Raw genomic sequence first — 18,888 nt, 5'->3', positions numbered from 1 at the left:
CTTAACTCATCTCCTTGGGCAAGGGAAACAAAAGCAAAAATGAACACATGGGACTACATCATGTTAAAATGCTTCTGTGCAGCAAAGGATGCCATCAGCAGAACAAAAAGGAATCCTACAGTGTGAGAGAATATATTTGTAAATGACATATCCAATAAGGGGTTAACATACAAAATATGTAAAGAACTTACACGCCTCAACAACCAAAAAGCAAATAACTTGATTAAAAAATGGGCCGAGGGTATGAACAGACACTTCTCCAAAGAAATTCAGATAGCCAGCAGGCACATGAAAAGATGCTTCACATCACCAATTATCAGGGAAATGCAAATTAAAACCGCAATGAGATATCACCTCACACCAGTTAGGATGGCCAATATCGAAAAGACTAAGAACAACAAATGCTGGTGAGGATGCAGAGAAAGGGGAGCCCTCCTATATGGCTGGTGGGAATGTAAGCTAGTTCAACCATTGTGGAAAGCAATATGGAGGTTCCTCAAAAAACCAAAAATAGAAATACCATTTGACCCGGGAATTCCACTCTAGGAATTTTCCCAAAGAATACAAGTTCTCAGATTCAAAAAGATACGTGTACCCCTATGTTTATTGCAGCAGTATTTACAATAGCCAAGATATGGAAGCAACCTAAGTGTCCATCAGTAGATGAATGGATAATGAAGGGGTGGTACATATATACAATGGAATACTGTTCAGTTATAAGAAAGAAACAAATCCTACCATTTGCAACAACATGGATGGAGCTGGAGAGTATTATGCTCAGTGAAGTAAGCCAGGCAGAGAAAGACAAGCACTAAATGATTTCCCTCATTTGTAGACTGTAACAACAAAGCAAAACTGAAGGAACAAAACAACAGCAGACTCAGAGACTCAAGAAGGGACTAGTGGATACCAAAGGGGAGGGGTGTGGGAGGGCGGGTGGGGAGAGAGGGAGAAGGGGATTGAGGGGTATTATGATTAGTGCACATGGTGTGTGGGGGGATAATGGGGAAGACAGTGTAGTACAGAGAAGACTAGTGACTCTGTGGCATCTTACTACACTGACAGTCAGTGACTACAGTGGGGGTATTGGGGGGACCCCGTAATATGGGTGAATGTAGTAACCACATTGTTTTTCATGTGAAACCTTCATAAGAGTGTATATCAATAATAAAAGTAATAATAAATAAAAATAAAATAAAATAAATAAAAAGATTTCATGAAAACAGTAAAAAAAAGAGAAGGCAGTCCTGTCTCCTGCTTCCGCATGGAGGAACCTTGAGGACATGACACTAAGTGAAACAAGGCTGTCACAAGAGCACAAATTCTGTCTGATTCGACCCATAAAGTCTCTCTCAGAGTCAGATTCATGGAGAACAGATGGTGGGGGTTGGGCTGCTATTTAGTGGGTACAGTTTCAGCTGTGTGAGGTGGAACGTGTCCTTGATGGGGGGATGGCTGCACAATGGAGTGCATGCGCTTCATCCCACTGGGCTGTACACTGGGGTGCTACACTGTCTTCTCCATTACTCCCCACACACCATATGTACTAATCATAATACCCCTCAATCCCCTTCTCCCTTTCTCCCCACCCGCCCTCCCACACCCCTCCCCTTTGGTAACCACTAGTCCCTTCTTGGAGTCTCTGAGTCTGCTGTTGTTTTGTTCCTTCAGTTTGTGAGCTGGCAGCAGACTCACAGAACCCAAGAATGGACTAACAGTTACCAAAGGGAAGGGGACTGGGGAGGATGGGTGGGAAGGGAGGGATAAGGGGGAAAAACGGGCATTATGATTAGCACACATAATGTAGTGGGGGGGACATGAGAAAGACAGTATATATAGAGAAGACAAGTAGTGATTCTATAGCATCTTACTACACTGATGGACAGTAACTGTAATGGGATATGTGGGGGGGACATGATAATAGGGGGAGTCTAGTAACCATAATATTATTCAAGTAATTGTACATTAATGATACCAAAATGAAAGTAAATAAATAAATAAATAAAATGCATCAGATGGCTGATTTTATGTGTACTTCACCACAATGAGAATAATTGGAAAAAAATGAATTGAGGGTCTTCCAGTTGTTGAGCTCAGCTTAATGGGTGGTTTTCCTGATCCTTGTCTTCACTCTTGTGACTTTGCTCATCGCTTCCTGCATCCCGGGTGAGGCCTGCTCACACAGCTGTCCACAGAGTGACTGCTGAGGTGTACTTACCAACAGACCCAGCTGGGTTCTTTTTCATCCTCTGACCCTTGACTGAAGATCCTTTTATAATGTCATCTTTGAGTTTCTGAAGTGTGTTAATGTAGGAAATGTACAGAGTTGGTACCAGTTAACCTTTTTCTAGAAAGGGGCATGGAGTATCTCTAATGATCTCATGTGGAAAATCTGCATCCTTAGAATAACCGGCACTACTGCAAACACTGTTGTCATCCAGGAAATAGAAGAGGAAGCCCGCTTGTGTTCAGTTCCCTATGCTTGGGAGGGCAGTGCACCAGGTTGACAGCGAGCTCTGGGGAGGGCACCTTGTTTGAGGTCCAACCCTGAGGAAGGGTCTCATACATGTTATTAAACAGACATGCAAGTGAGTCAGTTAGAAGGTGCCACATGGAAGGCGCAGTCTGGCACTCACAGTTTTAGCAGTTTAACCACATGCAGATTATGCTGCTCAGATACTTACATCTAAAAAAAGTCTGCATTCTACTTTTTTGGTATTCCAGCCAAGGACCTTAACAGGATTACTGTCTGTAAGGATGGGGAAGGAGTTATGGAAAGATACTAGAAAATGAAATGATCCAGTCTCATTGAAGAAGAGGAAAGCTTCGGGATGGTTTTGTAACAGGCTGTCACTGGTGACATTGCCAACTGGACGATTCTCGTTGATCTATAGATGCTGGCTTCAAGGCCAGGAGAGTAAATGTCTTACCCCAGATGCCTTTTGGTACTTTGCTGTGCGCTGAGATGCTCTATCCAGCATTTATAAACTGTTCCCAGACATTCTCAGACAGGAGTGCAGCACCCTGCCTCTGGAGTCGAGGGTTGGAATCAGATCATACAGATCCACAGAGAATGTAGGTGGCATTTCCTTTTTGTATTGTAAATAGATGCAAACCGTGCCTTCCACATCACCCTGCATTCATGTTCATTCCGTGTCAGTGATTGAAATGATTGAGTCTTCAAGTGAAATTGCTGCCCGGACAGTGTTCCTCACTTTGACGCTGCAGACCCTGGAACACTGCTGGTTTCCTCACAACTGGGGACGTGGCGCAGAACTTACTTGTAATGTAAATCTAAACTCTGTACATTTTAAACAAGCGTGGTTGTTTATAAAGCAAATGAAAGCTACGTCGTGTTGAGAGGCTGCTCCAGAAGCTGCACTCGGAGGAGTGTGGTGGTGGGCGTGGCGGCATTGCCGCCCACAGCCTGGCTGGGAATCCTCTGGCACACAGGCCCCAGGCTGCAGCTTTGCCTACAGCTGCGTTTGGTTGCTTTCCTTTCATTTTACTCAGATTATATGCCTGCCTTGCAGGTCTGTGGTGATTAAGAGAATTAATTCAGAACTTTTTCTTTGCTAGTTTTGTAGGAAATTGTGAGATTGATTTGGAGATAAAGCGATATTTTTGTAGAGCTGGTGTGCAAAGTATACAGGTAAGATTTTTTGAATTTCATTCTTCTAAAATCTCTCTATGCTCTGTTTAAGAAGAAACTTGTGATGTTTTTATTAACTCAATTTCTTTGAAGTTGAGTTTTTATTTGTAGGTTATAAGGTTATACTTGGGAGAAAACTGAAGTCAAATGCTCAGAAGTTGCTAAGACAGTCATGCATCTGCATCAGCAAGTGGCCTGTGGAGTTGTTTTCTATAACATGTTTTGGTTTCCTGTTTGAATTCAGATTCATGGTACCATGCGGGTGATCCTGGAACCATTGATTGGAGACATGCCCTTGGTGGGAGCTTTGTCCATCTTCTTCCTTAGGAAGCCAGTAAGTCAACATTTACTTCATCCGTATCTTCTGATTCCCTGACAACAATATGTACATCTCAGAGTATATTAGGTGGAGAACGGAGTTCTGTCCTTAACGCACTTCTTCCCTGATGCATGAGTCCTGTGGCTGTTTTCATGCCTCTCTGTGTGTTGATTGAGGGCCTTGCTCTTTAGATGGACAATATTTTGCTGATTATAAAAATAATTTTTGTCACAGAACATTTGAAGACATATTTTTTTAAAAGCATAGGTTGTAACTAACATTCACTTCTCACTGCATGTGATTTACATATGATCTATGTGATTTAATCCTCTCAGAGTCTAATTTGTCAGTAAGTCGGGCGTGCAACTAGACCCACCCAGCCGGACACAGGTACCATTCTCATTCTCACCACCAGGCTCCTGCAGCCATTCCCACAGACCACGGTGGCCCCATTCTGCATTGCCATCATTTGTGGTGTGTTTAATGAACTACAAAGACAGAATACTGTTCTTAAAAGTTTTAAAAGTCATAAGGATTTTTTTGACTGAGTTATAACACTTCGCTAAACATAATGTTATTTCACATTGTTAAATACATGTTACTCCATTTTTTGTTATAAGTGCTCATCACTCATTATTAGCCACAAAAATAAGACAACAAAAATGTCACTCCTGCCTAAACTCGCCCTCGCTGAGAGTCTCCCCTCCCCTGGGTGGCTCCCCCGGCAAGGCTGCTCCTCACCTGAGCTCCTGCAGCCTCTAATGGGCTTCCTGCCTTGGCTCTGTCCTTGTAGACATCACCACTTGGGTGACTTCCTGAGGCCAGACTGGCCCACCAGGGGCCCTCTCTCACTTGCAGACAGTCACTGTAGTCCAGATGGGGTCCCTCTTGCCAGCGTCGCCCCACGTTCCAAGCCCCGGGAGAATTACAGCCCAGCGGTGGTGCCAGCCCCATCTCCCCTCCCCTCTGCCTTCTCCAGAGGGCTGTCCCAGGCATTTGTGCTGCCTTTCCCAGCTGGTCAGCTTTCTCCTTGTTCCCTGAGCCAGGAGTCCTTGATGGTGGCACACTTGGCGTTAACTCTTCTGAGAGCCACGACATGTCTTCACGCAGTTCAGGATCTGTTTCTCAAACATCTCTTCACAATATGCCACTTTTCTAACCTTTGATGAGTCCTTTCTGGAGGCACCATTAACATCATGTAGTTTAAATGGGGTGTTAATTTGTATAATTTGATTCAAATAACAATTCAAATTACTTTTGGGTTTTTAAATATGGGTTTATTTCGACCACAGGTTAGTACTTTTTCTATATAAAAACACAAGAATTATGTCACCACTTTGTTACCACTGAAATTATTATTCTCACTTGCTTTCAGTTGTTTAATTCTGAATGTATTGTAACTACAAAGCATGTTAAAATTCAAAAGCTATTAAGAAACCTCTGTTTAATTTATTAAAACTTTGAGAAATGAAGAGATCCATAAAAGATTTAGAATGCATACCAGTTGTTTAAAAGTCAACATGTTTAAAACACTTCCTTTATTAATAAGTATAAAAAACTAATCTTTAGCAAATTGCCAAGTCTTTTTAATTTACAAGGAATTTTTAACAATTTTAAGTTTTTTTTCTTTCAGTTCAGAATGTAACAAAATTCAAATCTTTAACTCTTCCTCAAAATTTAGTAACAGTTTTACTTAGTTTGGCTCTTCCATAGGTTTATTTACTTTAAAAGTAACACTGTAATGTTAACATCCAAATGAAATATTACTTTCAGAAAAGGAGGATGATTCTGTGCAAAGTTCAGAATCATTCATTTCCTTATATGGGAGTAAAGTCACTAAACTTGTGCTTTGGAGAGAAGCAAAAGTTTTTCAGCTGCTTTCAGCTGGAAAATATGAGAACAGAATTCGCTGCTAGCTGCCAAGTTATTCTTCACCCACTGGAAAATATTGCTGGAAGGACTTGGGGGTTTCTTGGCTATCCAGATGATTTAGAATATATGAAACCTTCATTCATTTCCCTGCTTGCTGATTTGTTTAGATTCGTTTTGATAATATGTTACTTAAAAACCTACAGATTTCTGGAGCGATCAGCACAGTAGGATGGTTAAGTGACAAACTGAAGAGTCTTGTGACCTGGTTCCCACCTCAGTTCTTTCTCTTCTTACTGTGTGCTTTGAACAACTTAGTTAATTTCTCCAAGCCTCAGTTTCCACATCTGTGAATGGGGATCACAGCAGGACCTACCTCACAAAAGTGGGTATAAGGCAGGCAGTAGAGTGCCTGGCACATAGCAGGGCCTCAGATTTTTAGGAAATCAAATATTTGCCTACATGTAGATTTAGCATTCTGGTGAGGTCCTGACATCAGAAGTCAAGTCCTGGCAAGCATAAAAGCTTGGAAGAAGGTTCCGGTAAGGACCACGACAAAAGCTTGGGTGAAGGTTCTGGGAAGAGCCAGAACAAGCCAGCGTGTGCCCCTGTCCATGTCCCAGCTGCTTGTGTGTGCTGACTTGTAGCTTGGGAGTGACCTCTCACACATACATCCCTTGGGGTGCCGGGTCGGAGGTCCTGTTGGTTCTGTCCCTCATACCGAGTAAACCAGTAAGTCCAGGAGGCTGTCCCCAGGAGAGGAGAGGTCTGAGGCTTGCTCCACATGTGTGTATCTCAGGGGTCCTCCCAGCCAGCTCTCTGAGCTGTGGATTGCATTTCTCCATCTGTAAGGTAGAAGTGACATCTTCCTTTTAGAGGGATGGTGAGGACTTGAGTCCTGTCAGCTAGGACTGCTGCTATGAGGTACCTGAGGCAAAGGAGGGACTTTATAAAAATGAAAGCAGATATTGGTGCTTATGATGCCTACAGAGCTCAGAATTTGAAAGCATTTTGACAGTCTCTCATGCTCTCCCACTGTGACTGGCTTCCTCTGGTCCTCCTGTCCACATACCAAAGACGAGGCTGTCAGTGCCCCCGAGGGGCAGTGTGTCTTCTGCCTTCCCTTCCCTTCCCTGCTTGCTGGGCCAGAGGCAGACCAGCCTGCCCTGGTGGGAAGCTTGTGGTTTTTGAATCGTGCTCCCAGGAGCCGACCCACAGCCCTGGGTTGGGGCAGCAATGAGGTGGAGGGGCAGGGCTGTGCGGCTGGGTCCCCAGGAGTCCCCTGGACCGGAGTGGGACCCAGACATAGACCACACTGCAGTGCCAGGGGGCTTTGGGGACCAGGTGCTGGTCGCCCCAGGTTGTCATTGTTTCTGGGCCTATTCTTGGGGAGAAGGGGTGGGCATGAGTTCATACTGATATTTGCAGTAAGTTTATGCTTCATTTCCCATATGCTGAAAGATCTTAGTCCTTGAGAGGTTTTTTTACATTATTGCTTTTTAGTTTTGGTCTATCCAAAGGAATCTTGATTTTTCTACTTCATATTTATTTATAACCACCCACTTCCCAAGGGATTTAGGCAGTTTTGTTACTCCAGCTGCTTGGATATTTGAGATCATGCAATTTCACTTAGCATTTCTCCTAAAAATATAAAGACAAGTAATTTTACTGTTGCAGTATCCATTTTGAAAGGAAAAGTAGTTTCTAATCAATTGTGTTCACCCATTTATATCCACTTAATGGGATTTTAGTCAACTATGTAGGAATTGTTCTAAGATAAATACCCGCTACAAAAATGAACAAAAGAATACAAATGTTGAATGAATGGATGAAACATATTACACTAATATCAGGAAAATGCAAATTGAAACATTAGTGAAGTACCATTTTTTTAAACTGCCAGATGGACTGATTTTTAATACCTCGTTTTGGTGAGGGTGTAAACAAAGGACATTTCATACACTTGGTGGGAATATAAATTGGTAATTTTTTTTAGGGCAATTAGGCAACATCTGTCAGCATAAAAAATGAGCATATGTCTTTGACCAAAACCTCCATTTAAAAAAAAAATTGTAGTTGATATATAGTATTAGTTTCAGGTGTTCAATATAGTGATTTGACAATTATGTAAATTTGGCATGTTTACCAGCTGTAACCATATAGTTACTATAGTATTGGCTGTATTCCCCACTCTGTGCTTTTCTTCCTGTGACTTACTTATTTTGTAACTGGAAGCCTGTACCTCTTGACCCCCTTGTCCTGTTTCACCCATGCCCCCATGCTCCCCTCTAGCAGCCCCCAGTCTGTTCTCTGTATTTGTGAATCTGCTTCTCTTGTTGTGAGGCTTCCATGTTTTGAATGCTAGTCTCGTGCACACATAACATGTATGTAACAAACATACTCACTGAACCATTACTTAAAATAAAAATTACACATTTTCTAAGTGCCTGTCGATAGGAGGATAGATATATAAATTTTTATGACTTCACTGGAGAAAACTATGACATTATCAGAAAATAAAACAAAAACAAAGGCCTCTCTCCATGTACCAACAAGGGACAGTGGCCTTGACGATTTACTGAGTGATAATCGAGGTGCAGGGCAGCATTGTGTCCTAGTCCCTTCCACTTACAAAAAAGCAAATCCCTATGATTTGATCTGAAGATCGGAAATAATTTAATACTTAATATTTTTGTCTTATTTATTTATTTATTTATTTTTTCTTTGACTTTTTTTTTTTTTTAGATAATTATTTTTTATTGAAGGGTAGTTGACACACAGTATTACATTACATGAGTTTCAAGTGTACAACACAGTGATAAAACATTTATATATATAATTCTAGGTTCCAGCTATCGCCCTACCAAGCTGTTACAATATCTTGACTATATTCCTTATGCTATACATTACATCCCGGTTACTTACTTATTTTAACATTGGAAGTCTGTCCTTTTTTTTTTTTTTTTTTTTTTTTGTGAGGGCATCTCTCATATTTATTGATCAAATGGTTGTTAACGACAATAAAATTCTGTATAGGGGAGTCAATGCTCAATGCACAATCATTAATCCACCCCAAGCCTAATTTTCGTCAGTCTCCAATCTTCTGAGGCATAACAAACAAGTTCTTACATGGAGAACAAATTCTTACATAATGAATAAGTTACATAGTGAACAGTACAAGGGCAGTCATCACAGAAACTTTCGGTTTTGCTCATGCATTATGAACTATAAACAGTCAGTTCAAATATGAATACTCATTTGGTTTTTATACTTGATTTATATGTGGATACCACATTTCTCTCTTTATTATTATTATTTTTAATAAAATGCTGAAGTGGTAGGTAGATACAAGATAAAGGTGGAAAACATAGTTTAGTGTTGTAAGAGAGCAACTGTAGATGATCAGGTGTGTGCCTGTAGACTATGTGTTAATCCAAGCTAGACCAGGGCAATAAAACATCCACATATGCAGAAGATTTCTCTCAGAACAGGGGGGGTGAGGTTCTAAGCCTCACTCTGTTGATCCCCAATTTCTCACCTGATGGCCCCCCTGCGACTGTGCCTGTCTTAGGTTGTTCCTCCCTTGAGGAATCTTACCCGTCTCTGGCTAACCAGTCATCTTCCGGGGCCATACAGGGAAATGTTAAGTTGGTAAGTGAGAGCGAAGCCTTATTGTTTGAAAAGGTTAGCTTTTTACTTCTTTGCATATTTATGCCCTGTGGCTTCTATGCCCAGCATTTGTCTTGAGGTATCTTTACCACTTGGAAGAATTATGATACTCGGTAAATTTGATATGAGGCACGAATTCTATTTAAGAATTCGTTGTAATTAGGAAGGAAGAAGAAAAGCTATAGAAGTAGCAGGCGGAAGAAAACATGGGAAGATTGATTATTTCTTTGACATATCTTCTTGTAGAGTAACTTTCTCTTGCCTTTTTTAAACCAGCGTTTAGAAGTTAATTGGACCGGACTGACGAATCTCCTTGATATTCCTGGACTGAAGTAAGTGTGTTGTATCCGTGTTCACTGGTGGGGGTGGCGTGGCCGTCTTCAGTGTCATGAGACAACACAGAATAGTTGGTGGGCAGAGTCTGTGCCCACCCCGCAGGCTGTGAAGGAGCCGTGGTGAGGCTGCGCTGGCTCTGCCGCATCAGCAGCTCGGATGCTGCTGGGTCCGGAGTAGTGGGGCCCTGGGGTCTACACTGAGTTGCTCGCACTCCCCTTTACTTTTTTTCATCACAAGGCATCTTTCCAGCTTTGGCGTTTTAGGAAAGTAACAGTCTTTTAACATCCTACAAGTTAATTTAAATTTGGTTTTTATTATTTTCCAGAAAAACAAAAAAACTTTAAAAAGCAAATGCTTCCAAGAAAAAGTTTCAAAACTAGCCCTTTTTGGGTTCTTTTCACTGGCCCTTCCCTTTCTGCCCTCTGTGCCTTTAGCCTCCCCTGTGTGGAGGGCAGGTGTAGGGGCAACCAGACCATGTAGGACCCAAGAGTCAGGGCAGTGAGAGACCCAAAGCTTCCGCATCACATCTGTTGGGGTCCCCTCATTATTCTGTAGCAACTGGTATCTCACACATGGGGAGAATTTCCCCTGGTAAGCTTATGGAACCATGAAGGGCACATCCCTGTGTGAGAGAAGCCAGGTCTTCCGGTTTAGTTCTGTCTGTCCACCTCACCTGGCAGAGGGACCGTCTGCAACAGGTGTGCTGTTTTTGTGTAATAAATATGTACATACATTCTTTTTTTTAAGGTATTGATATACACTCTTATGAAGGTCTCACAAGAAAAACAATGTGGTTACTACATTCACCCTTATTATCGAGTCCCCCCTGTACCCCACTGCAGTCACTGTCCATCAGTGTAGTAAGATGCCATGCAATCCCTAACTTGTCTTCTCTTGTACATACATTCTTAACACAAATTTGGTCTCGCTCAGAGGTTTCTAGCAAATGAATCAGATATGGTGAACCCTATTATGAAAGCAAATATTCCTTTGGGAAATCTTGCCCCAAGCTTTATAAAATGAAGGTCCGCGTGCTGTATTAAGGGTTATCAAGCATCTGTAATGCCTGAGTTGCTCACTCAACCATGAGTTTTAGCTGTCCCTGCTGCTTCCCATGAGGAGCCCCACATTGAGTGCTGAAGGCTTAAGAAGGGCTGAGGTGATGATGGAGACAGAAGTACAGTGACAAGCAGGGTGGCTCCCAGGGACAGAGAGGACCGGACACCACAGGAAGCTGTTCTGGCATGATGGAGTAGTGGCAGCAGGCGAAGACGCGGTCAGGACACCCTGTGGCCCCTATGAGTCCCCCTGGCGCCACATACCCAGGGTGGTGGCTGGCTTGCCTCCACGGCAGCTGAGAGATTCTTGAAAACATGTCATCAGTCAGTGGGTTTCCGTTTGAACAGATTTTTCAATATAAGTAACACCGCTGTTTTACGGGGATGCCGGAAGTAGGAATGTGCTTGTCATTAGACTGAAGGGCCACCTCTGCTCTGGGCACGTCCACTGCAGTGGAGATCCTCCGGCCTCTCCGGAGTGCTCATGTCTGTTCAGCTGCCTGTTCATAAGCAGAGTAGCATTGTCTGTGGGGTTGTGGTTTATTTGATTTTTGTATTTTTCCTGTCTTGAACTGGCAAGTCCTAAGATAAGGCTCTATATGGTCCCTGTATTTGAACACCCAGCTTATGTAAGTGTTCAGTTATCACTCAGTGACTCAGTGATGGAGCCCTTCACTCTGTCCCAGTGGACATTTTTATGTGCACAGTTACTTTATGTGTGTTAACATGTTTAACGTCTGAGAACTACTGGCAAGAAGTAAGGTGGTTTTAAAGCTTCGCGGTTGGGTGAGAGGTGTTCTTTGGTGCCCCGAAACTTCAGTCTGTGTGCTTTCCCACGTGTGGTCACTTACACACTAAGTCCCCTGTTTGCCCCAAAGAATAGGCAGAAAATATATTACAAGAGTGTTGTGTTCTCAGCCGCCGCAGTTTTATTCCTGTGCTGAGCTCTGTGCAGTGGCATGTGGTGTCTCAGAATCCAGTACCCAGTATCTCTTCAGTACTCAGATAAGTGGGGAAGAGCAACTGAATGCTCCTTCACTGGGAACTGTGCATGTGTAACGAGAGGGCGATGTAGTGTGATCAGGGGTAAGTGGATATCTGTTAGGATATTCTCTGCACATTTATGGATGTTTGGAATATTTTATGTGAAGAAATTTAGTGAATTGTTTCTTAGTTATTCAACATTAATCACTGATAAAGCTACGTAGGAATGTATGCAGTGTTATTTAGGACATCAGGAAGTGTAGCCAGAATAGTACAGTTTGTTCCCAGGATAAATCCTGCCTCATGGTCACCACAGCTGAAGGATTGAGCTGCCAGGATAAACTGTGTGGGAGACATCAGACCCCTCTGCCCTGTGAGTGGGTTGTCATGTCACTTGGGAAGTTTACTGTTAGGGTGCAAGGTTGCTGTGTCTGACGGTTTGTTCTTTTTACCTCCTACTTGACAGTGGTTTATCCGATACTATCATTTTGGACATAATATCAAACTATCTGGTGCTTCCCAATCGGATCACCGTTCCTCTTATCAGCGAAGTTCAAATAGCTCAGTTGCGGTTTCCTATACCAAAGGTAAGGACGTCTTTAGCATCCTTCATGTGCACAATAGATGTGCAGGAACCTTTCACCTGCATGGTGGTGTAACTTTTTGTTTTTCTCTCAGCCAGCAACCTTGCCACATGCATCTTGGTGCGGTAAAGGTAGTTGTCCTGCCGCACTCCTGGGAAGTTGGCTCATGTGCACCCAGGACCTGGAAGCTTTCAGAACCCAGGACCTGGAAGCTTTCAGAGACGCCATGAGCCTCGGAGGTGCTAATAGGGCCTTGGTTCTACAGATGGACCTGTAGGTCCTGGGGGACAGCTGTAACAGCAAAGTCTCTGCCTCGCAAAGCACACTGTTTGTATTTATCAAAATGTAGCAGCTTAGTCTGAGTGGTGGGGGGACTTCATTTAATGACCAGCATCCCGTTTGTCACACTTGAGAACACAGTGATCTAGGGGTCATTTAACAGGTGACGTGTTGGTGACGTCTGTGGTCCTACGGCTCCCTGGGGGCCTGAGTCACCCTGGGGTCAGCAGTGACCTCACCTCAGGGCATGTCGCCAGCATGTGTGGGCCTGTGTCCTCATCTGTGAGCCAGGGCAATAGCTGGCACCGCAGTCACCGTCACTGGAGTAAACTGAAGTCACCTCATCCAGAGGGTGCGAGGACTGTGGGTCAGGGGTGTAGAATTCCCTCTGCCAGCCTCAGAGGAAGGCTTGGAGAAAATGGGCCCCACTGGTCAGCGAGGGCCTCTCCAGCTGAGCTGCACCCCGCCCAGTGTGACTGGGGGCTCCAGAGTGGGACCCGCAGTTTATGTCACCAGGTTGGAAGATGTTGAGCTGGTGCTTCCGTTTGCACCTGAGATGGCCATGCATGACCTCCCCCAGGCCTGTCGCTTTGCCAGGTAAATTAGGTGGACACAGTGCACAAGCCAGCAAATACCCACGAGCACTCTTGGATTTCTGAAAAGTAAAGTAATGCTCCAACTAGTTTTCGCCCAAATTAGTTATGCTCTTGGCATTCAGCACATTTTACTGGACGTTCCTATGAGAAAGGGATGTCTTTTCCCTTGAGCTGTGATGCTTATTTCTGAAAATCCAGGGATCCCTTCCTACAGACAAGTCCTCACACACTTACAGCCTCCAGCCTCCAGTGCGGGTGGACACGGAGCTGCCCTGCCCAGGTTGGGTGTGAGCCATAAGCATGTCTCCAGATCATGGAACTTCAGACATGAAAATATAAGCAGGAAATTTGTGTTAAATGTTTTAAAGTGTATTTATATGTAAAAGCATGTGTTGTGTACTGATTGGGTCAGGAATGTTACCCAGTAATTTTTTCAAAAGGTTTGTAGGAGAGAATGCTACCTTGCTGAGAGGCAGGCAGCCTTACTGCCTTTGTTTGGCCATGAAAGAAATATGAGTGAATGTCTTTTATTTTACCAGTTAAACAACATTTTAGGGAAAGAGAACTTGCTTAATGTCTATGAGTGGTACATATTTATAGATACTGTTATCTATAAAGTAGGTCTAATGGCAGCATTTCATAGGATTCTTCTAAAAATTGAATGAAGTAGTTGGTGCATATCAAGGGCTTTAATATCAGGTCTGATAATATTAGTTGTCACTCACCGTGGTACCGAAACGTAGGCTTACTTGGTGACCTGTGAGGCCCTGCCTGTCCTGGCTCCGTGGGCTCCAGCAGCTGCACAGGATCTGGGCTGGGTGGCTGGTGGCCACAGGCCATCCCCCATCCTCCTCGGCTGTCAGTCTGACACCACCCTGTGCCTTCATCAGCTTCCCTAGCACAGCACCTGATGCCTCACAGACTTATACCCTTCTTCACTGCACAAGAAGGGCTCTTCGTTTTATTGGTCTGCACTGCATTCTCATCACGCGACTGCTGGTCCATGTGTGTAATGAACATTGAGCAGCCCCATGTTTGTTCCTTTCAGGGTGTTCTGAGGATACATTTCATTGAAGCTCAGGATCTTCAGGGCAAAGATACTTACCTTAAGGGGCTTGTCAAGGGAAAGTCAGACCCCTATGGAGTTATTCGTGTCGGCAACCAAATCTTCCAAAGCAAGGTCATCAAGGAGAACCTCAGTCCAAAGTGGAACGAGGTGTATGAGGTGAGTGGGCCCAGTGGTGTCCTGGTGCGCCCTGGGCCCCCGGCGTGTCCCATGGAGTGTGCCAGTGTAGGCTGGAACTTCTGTCCCAACCTCACAACATTTCTTGTCATGCTGACATACAGAACATTAAACCTTAATCCCATAAAGCTCACAATAAATAATTGGCAAATTGTTTTTGATAATGTGAAAAATGTTTTAAGTGATTAATGACATATAAACGTGTATGAAATTAGATTAATTGTATACTGTTTTGTAAGTTTTCACTTAATACATCTGGACATCTCCATGTCTATAAATATAGATGGACCTGATTTCTAACAGCCATTCACTAAATAGATACCATTGTTTCCTGCCCCAGGAGACCCCAGCTATTCAGATCAGCATTGTAACCTACGCTGTGCGAGTGTGGGGAGTGCCTTCTTCTCTTGGCCATTTTCCCCAGATAGGTCCCTCAGAGGGGAGTTGCTGCATGGAACACTGTCCCCGTTTGAGAAGAATGCCCCAGGACAATGTGCCTGGAGTAGTTGGTGTGCTCACAGCCTGTCCTCGCCAGCTTCCCACCCACCTGGGCCGCCAACTCTCCTCATTTCCGAGTGGTGGTAGGTGGGCCCTGTGGTTGGCCCAGGGGAGCACTTGAAAGGGGGCCCCCAGAGCCCCAAGCCTGCAGCAGGCTTATGGCTGCCATCCTGTGACCTCATTCAGAAGTAATGGCACCTGCCCAGCGAGACGTGACCCCTGAGACCCGGGAGCAAGCACAGGGGACTCGCTGGGGCGGTGAGCTCAGAGCACGTCCTGGTCACGGAGCAGGCTGTGTGGCTTGGCAGTGAGAAATCAGGGTCTTTAAACTGCTCCCCGCCGAGGAGGATACACCCGTGTTCACTGGAATCATCCTCAAGATGCAGCATTAGGGAAAATGAAATAACTGCTAATCATTGATTTTCCAGGCTCTAGTTTATGAACATCCGGGACAGGAATTAGAGATTGAACTCTTTGATGAAGACCCAGACAAGGATGACTTTCTGGGAAGGTAAATCCTAGGTGACTGTAAGGAAGCCTCTTTCTAATAATCACTCTTAAAACTGTAACAACTTCAAGAGGAGGTCTGTGTACACATTGTATGCATTTTAAAATGGTTCTTAGAAAGATTTCTTTCACCTTACACTTCTTGAAACATGTTTGTTTTTTCCCTAAGTACTTTAACATTTAAGTAAAAGAGGGAAGCTTCTACCTAGGTCTCTGTTGGTGGGTCGCACCAGTCATGTAGCCATTTAAACTAAATTGACTAAAATGAAACAATTTAAAGTTCACTTTCTCAGGTGCACTTGCCGCACATCAGTGCTTGGGAGCTGCGTGCAGCCCAAACACCAGTGCAGTTCTGGCCTTCACACTGAGGCAGCTTTGCTCTGAGTGCAGGAGGGGGTTTTAAAGTTCTTCAGTTTGCTGGGGTTTGGGGGTTGGGGGTTGGGGGAAGGATGGTAATTTACATTGTGCCTACACATTGGAAAAATATTGATCTGTTTACTTCATTGAACAACTGTACTGCTGAAGAGAATGAGCTTATAAAAAATACACTTTAAGCTAATCTCTATTATTTAATGATTCTTCCTGGCAAAAAGATACAGAGTAGATGACATTGGACAGGTTTGACCTCATCGAGAATGGCCTGTAGGTTATGTGTGACTCGAGAATTCATGAGAGAGCTTTGCAAGGAGCAACCAGAAGATTGTAAGATGGTAAGCAGGGCAGTGAGCAGAGAGGGGCGCATTCTAGGGGACCTTGTGTGGCTAGGTGACCTGCAAGGGGCCTGGAGCCTGCTCTCACAGACCAGGAGAGGGTGTGAGGGTCTGACCTGAGACAAGCCCCTGGGAGCTACAGGAAGCAACAGGAGTGGGATCATCTGGTCCTTTCTGTGTAGTTACTTTATGTATGTATGTTAACAGTTTTAATGTCTGAGAAGTACTGGCAAGAATTAAGTTTTAAAGCTTCACAGTTGGGTTTAATAAAGAGGTGTTCTTTGGTGCCATGAAACTTTGCACATGTGTGCTTTCCCATGTGCACCCGTTTGCCCCAAAGAATAGGCAGAAAATATATTAAAAGTACATTTGTGTTCTTAGCTCACCTCTGAGCTTCTGGGCAGGGGTGGGAGGAGCATTTTTTGCAAGAAAGTAGGATTATTTAGGGAAAACGGAGTGGGCTGTCTGAGAAATGCTGAGCAAGAGGCCGCTGTGGGACTTAGATACTGGCCTCAAGCTGAGGGCGGAGCAGAGCTGGGGCTGGGGTGCCAGCACCCCAGGTGCTGAGCCACGGGGCTGGGGTATGTCCAGCAGGAGGGCAGAATATCCATGATCACGTCAGGCACATCGTAAGTAGCTGCATTGTAAGCGGCTGGGAGGACCAGACCAGGTTTTTATACTCAGCCTCAGCTTTGCCAAGCCCAGAAACACACTGCTCTCCTCACCTCCTTCACTCCTGGCTCTGAACTCCAGGAAGCCTTTCAAGAAGTCTTTCTGGATAAATTCGCATTTTGTTGCAGTTCTGGAGTACTTTTCATAGACATGCTTGAGATTGTTTCAGTTGTAAGAAGTGTGTCCCTGTGTTCTAAAGTTGTTGTGTTGTTTCTGTAGTCTCATGATTGATCTCGTTGAAGTTGAAAAGGAGCGCCTTTTAGATGAAGTAAGTCTTTTTGGAGTTTTCTACCATTCAGCTGTGTGCCTGCCCTGCCTGCCCACATGACCTTCTGAGAATTTAACACTTGTCTCCCACATATTGAGAACGTAGGCCTTTTCATAATAGCAAAGCAAGAGAGAGAAGCTTAAGAGCCTAATAAGTATGTATTGACTACCTACCATGTGCTAGGAATTCGTAAGGGTACAGGGCAGGGACCCACAAGAAGCAGCTCTAGTTAGCATTTAAACAGCTGGACTTAATGCATTGCCCAGCAGATGAGAAACTGTTCCATGAACAGCACCTGTAGATGCAGTGGGGGCTGACAGCAAGCGGACAGCAAGCAATGCACAGGGCGTTGCTACCAGAGTAAGTATGAGGCTCAGGTAGGAGACATTAAGCCCTAGCTCAGGGTGGTCTTAACCCAGAGAGCGTGGGGGCTGTCTTTGTTCATTATTTTGTGGTTTTTAAGCTGAAACAACAGTATACTATTTTTTAGTTAACATAATGATGAATAAAAGCAACATGTTTGCTTATTTGAAAATTGAAATCTAGTATTTGGGACCCGTGTGGTGTTATCTCTTGGCGCCTAAGTTCTGTTAAAGCCCTTACGTAGAAGCCAGCAGTGGGTGGCACTAGCAGACACCTGAATCGTGTCCGGTTAGGGATGAACGTCATTTCCCTTGCAGGCGTCTGGTTAGGATTCAGTAGATTAATGTACATGAAGCAGTCAGAATGGTCCCTGACCAGCAGGTTCACAGACCCAGGGCCCAGCCGTGCCGTGCAGGTCACCAGGGCCGCCCGCTCACTCAGACAAGAGTGGAGGCCCCACTCTTGGCGCTGACTGAGGACTGGTGCTGCGGCCGGCAATTGGCTGTCACGTCTGTAGGCCGACTCGGGAGGACTCTGCTGACCTGCCCCTTTCTCCGCAGTGGTTCGCCCTGGATGAGGTCCCCAGGGGAAAGCTTCACTTGAGGCTGCAGTGGCTCACGCTGGTCCCGGACGCGTCCAGTCTGGACAAGGTGTGTGCACCGCTCTCCCGACACAGCAGCTGCTGCTGGGGCTGAGATCACTGTCTTTCACTTGTGTTGCTGCTCCACTAAAAAATTACAGCAGTGTTTTGATTATTATACCATGTCACTACAGTAGCAGGAGGGATAAATTGAAGATAATGGAATTTTTTTTTTAAAGAGACACTCAGGTCATTCACACCTGTCTTACAAGATCTTCAAGTTTTGCCGTGCTTGATACAGTACCGGATTTGGAGAGCCACCGGTTGCCTGCATGCTTCATTTAATCGATTTTTATAGAATTTTGTCTTTTGAAAGATACTTAATGTTTACATTCTCCCTGTAGTGCATATATGGAAAGGCTTGTTTCTCTACTTCCCTTGCTCCCCTGGGCAGTACAGACAATCAGGTGGACAGAGTCTGACACCACGTGGAAGCACACCTGCTGAGGCTTCTCCCCTCCCTTGCAGGTGCTGGCAGACATCAGAGCTGACAAAGACCAGGCCAGTGATGGTCTCTCCTCCTCCTTGCTGATCTTGTATTTGGATTCGGCGAGGAACCTTCCAGTAAGTAGCACCCTGGGTTGTGCTGGGTGCCCGCCAGCTGGTGGCAGATCCCACCGTACTCAACTGCACTGTGTCAC

The 18,888-nt window shown here is 44.5% G+C and overlaps 1 protein-coding gene across 2 annotated transcripts in view; it reads left to right on the top strand.

The window, feature by feature from the left end:
- ESYT2 (extended synaptotagmin 2) overlaps positions 1-18,888 on the top strand; it is a 79,774-nt gene that overhangs the window by 36,293 nt on the left and 24,593 nt on the right. For both annotated transcript variants that reach the window (XM_057504947.1, XM_057504946.1), the window contains exons 5-13: positions 3,580-3,652; positions 3,897-3,986; positions 9,786-9,841; positions 12,354-12,474; positions 14,395-14,571; positions 15,516-15,598; positions 17,196-17,244; positions 18,168-18,257; positions 18,716-18,811. In XM_057504947.1, the coding sequence (XP_057360930.1) occupies positions 3,580-3,652; positions 3,897-3,986; positions 9,786-9,841; positions 12,354-12,474; positions 14,395-14,571; positions 15,516-15,598; positions 17,196-17,244; positions 18,168-18,257; positions 18,716-18,811 (835 nt within the window). The remainder of the gene's footprint in view (positions 1-3,579; positions 3,653-3,896; positions 3,987-9,785; positions 9,842-12,353; positions 12,475-14,394; positions 14,572-15,515; positions 15,599-17,195; positions 17,245-18,167; positions 18,258-18,715; positions 18,812-18,888) is intronic.

This window comes from Manis pentadactyla, chromosome 7 (assembly GCF_030020395.1).
Source record: "Manis pentadactyla isolate mManPen7 chromosome 7, mManPen7.hap1, whole genome shotgun sequence".
NCBI lineage: Eukaryota > Metazoa > Chordata > Mammalia > Pholidota > Manidae > Manis > Manis pentadactyla.
This window is presented reverse-complemented; position numbering and strand designations above follow the sequence as displayed.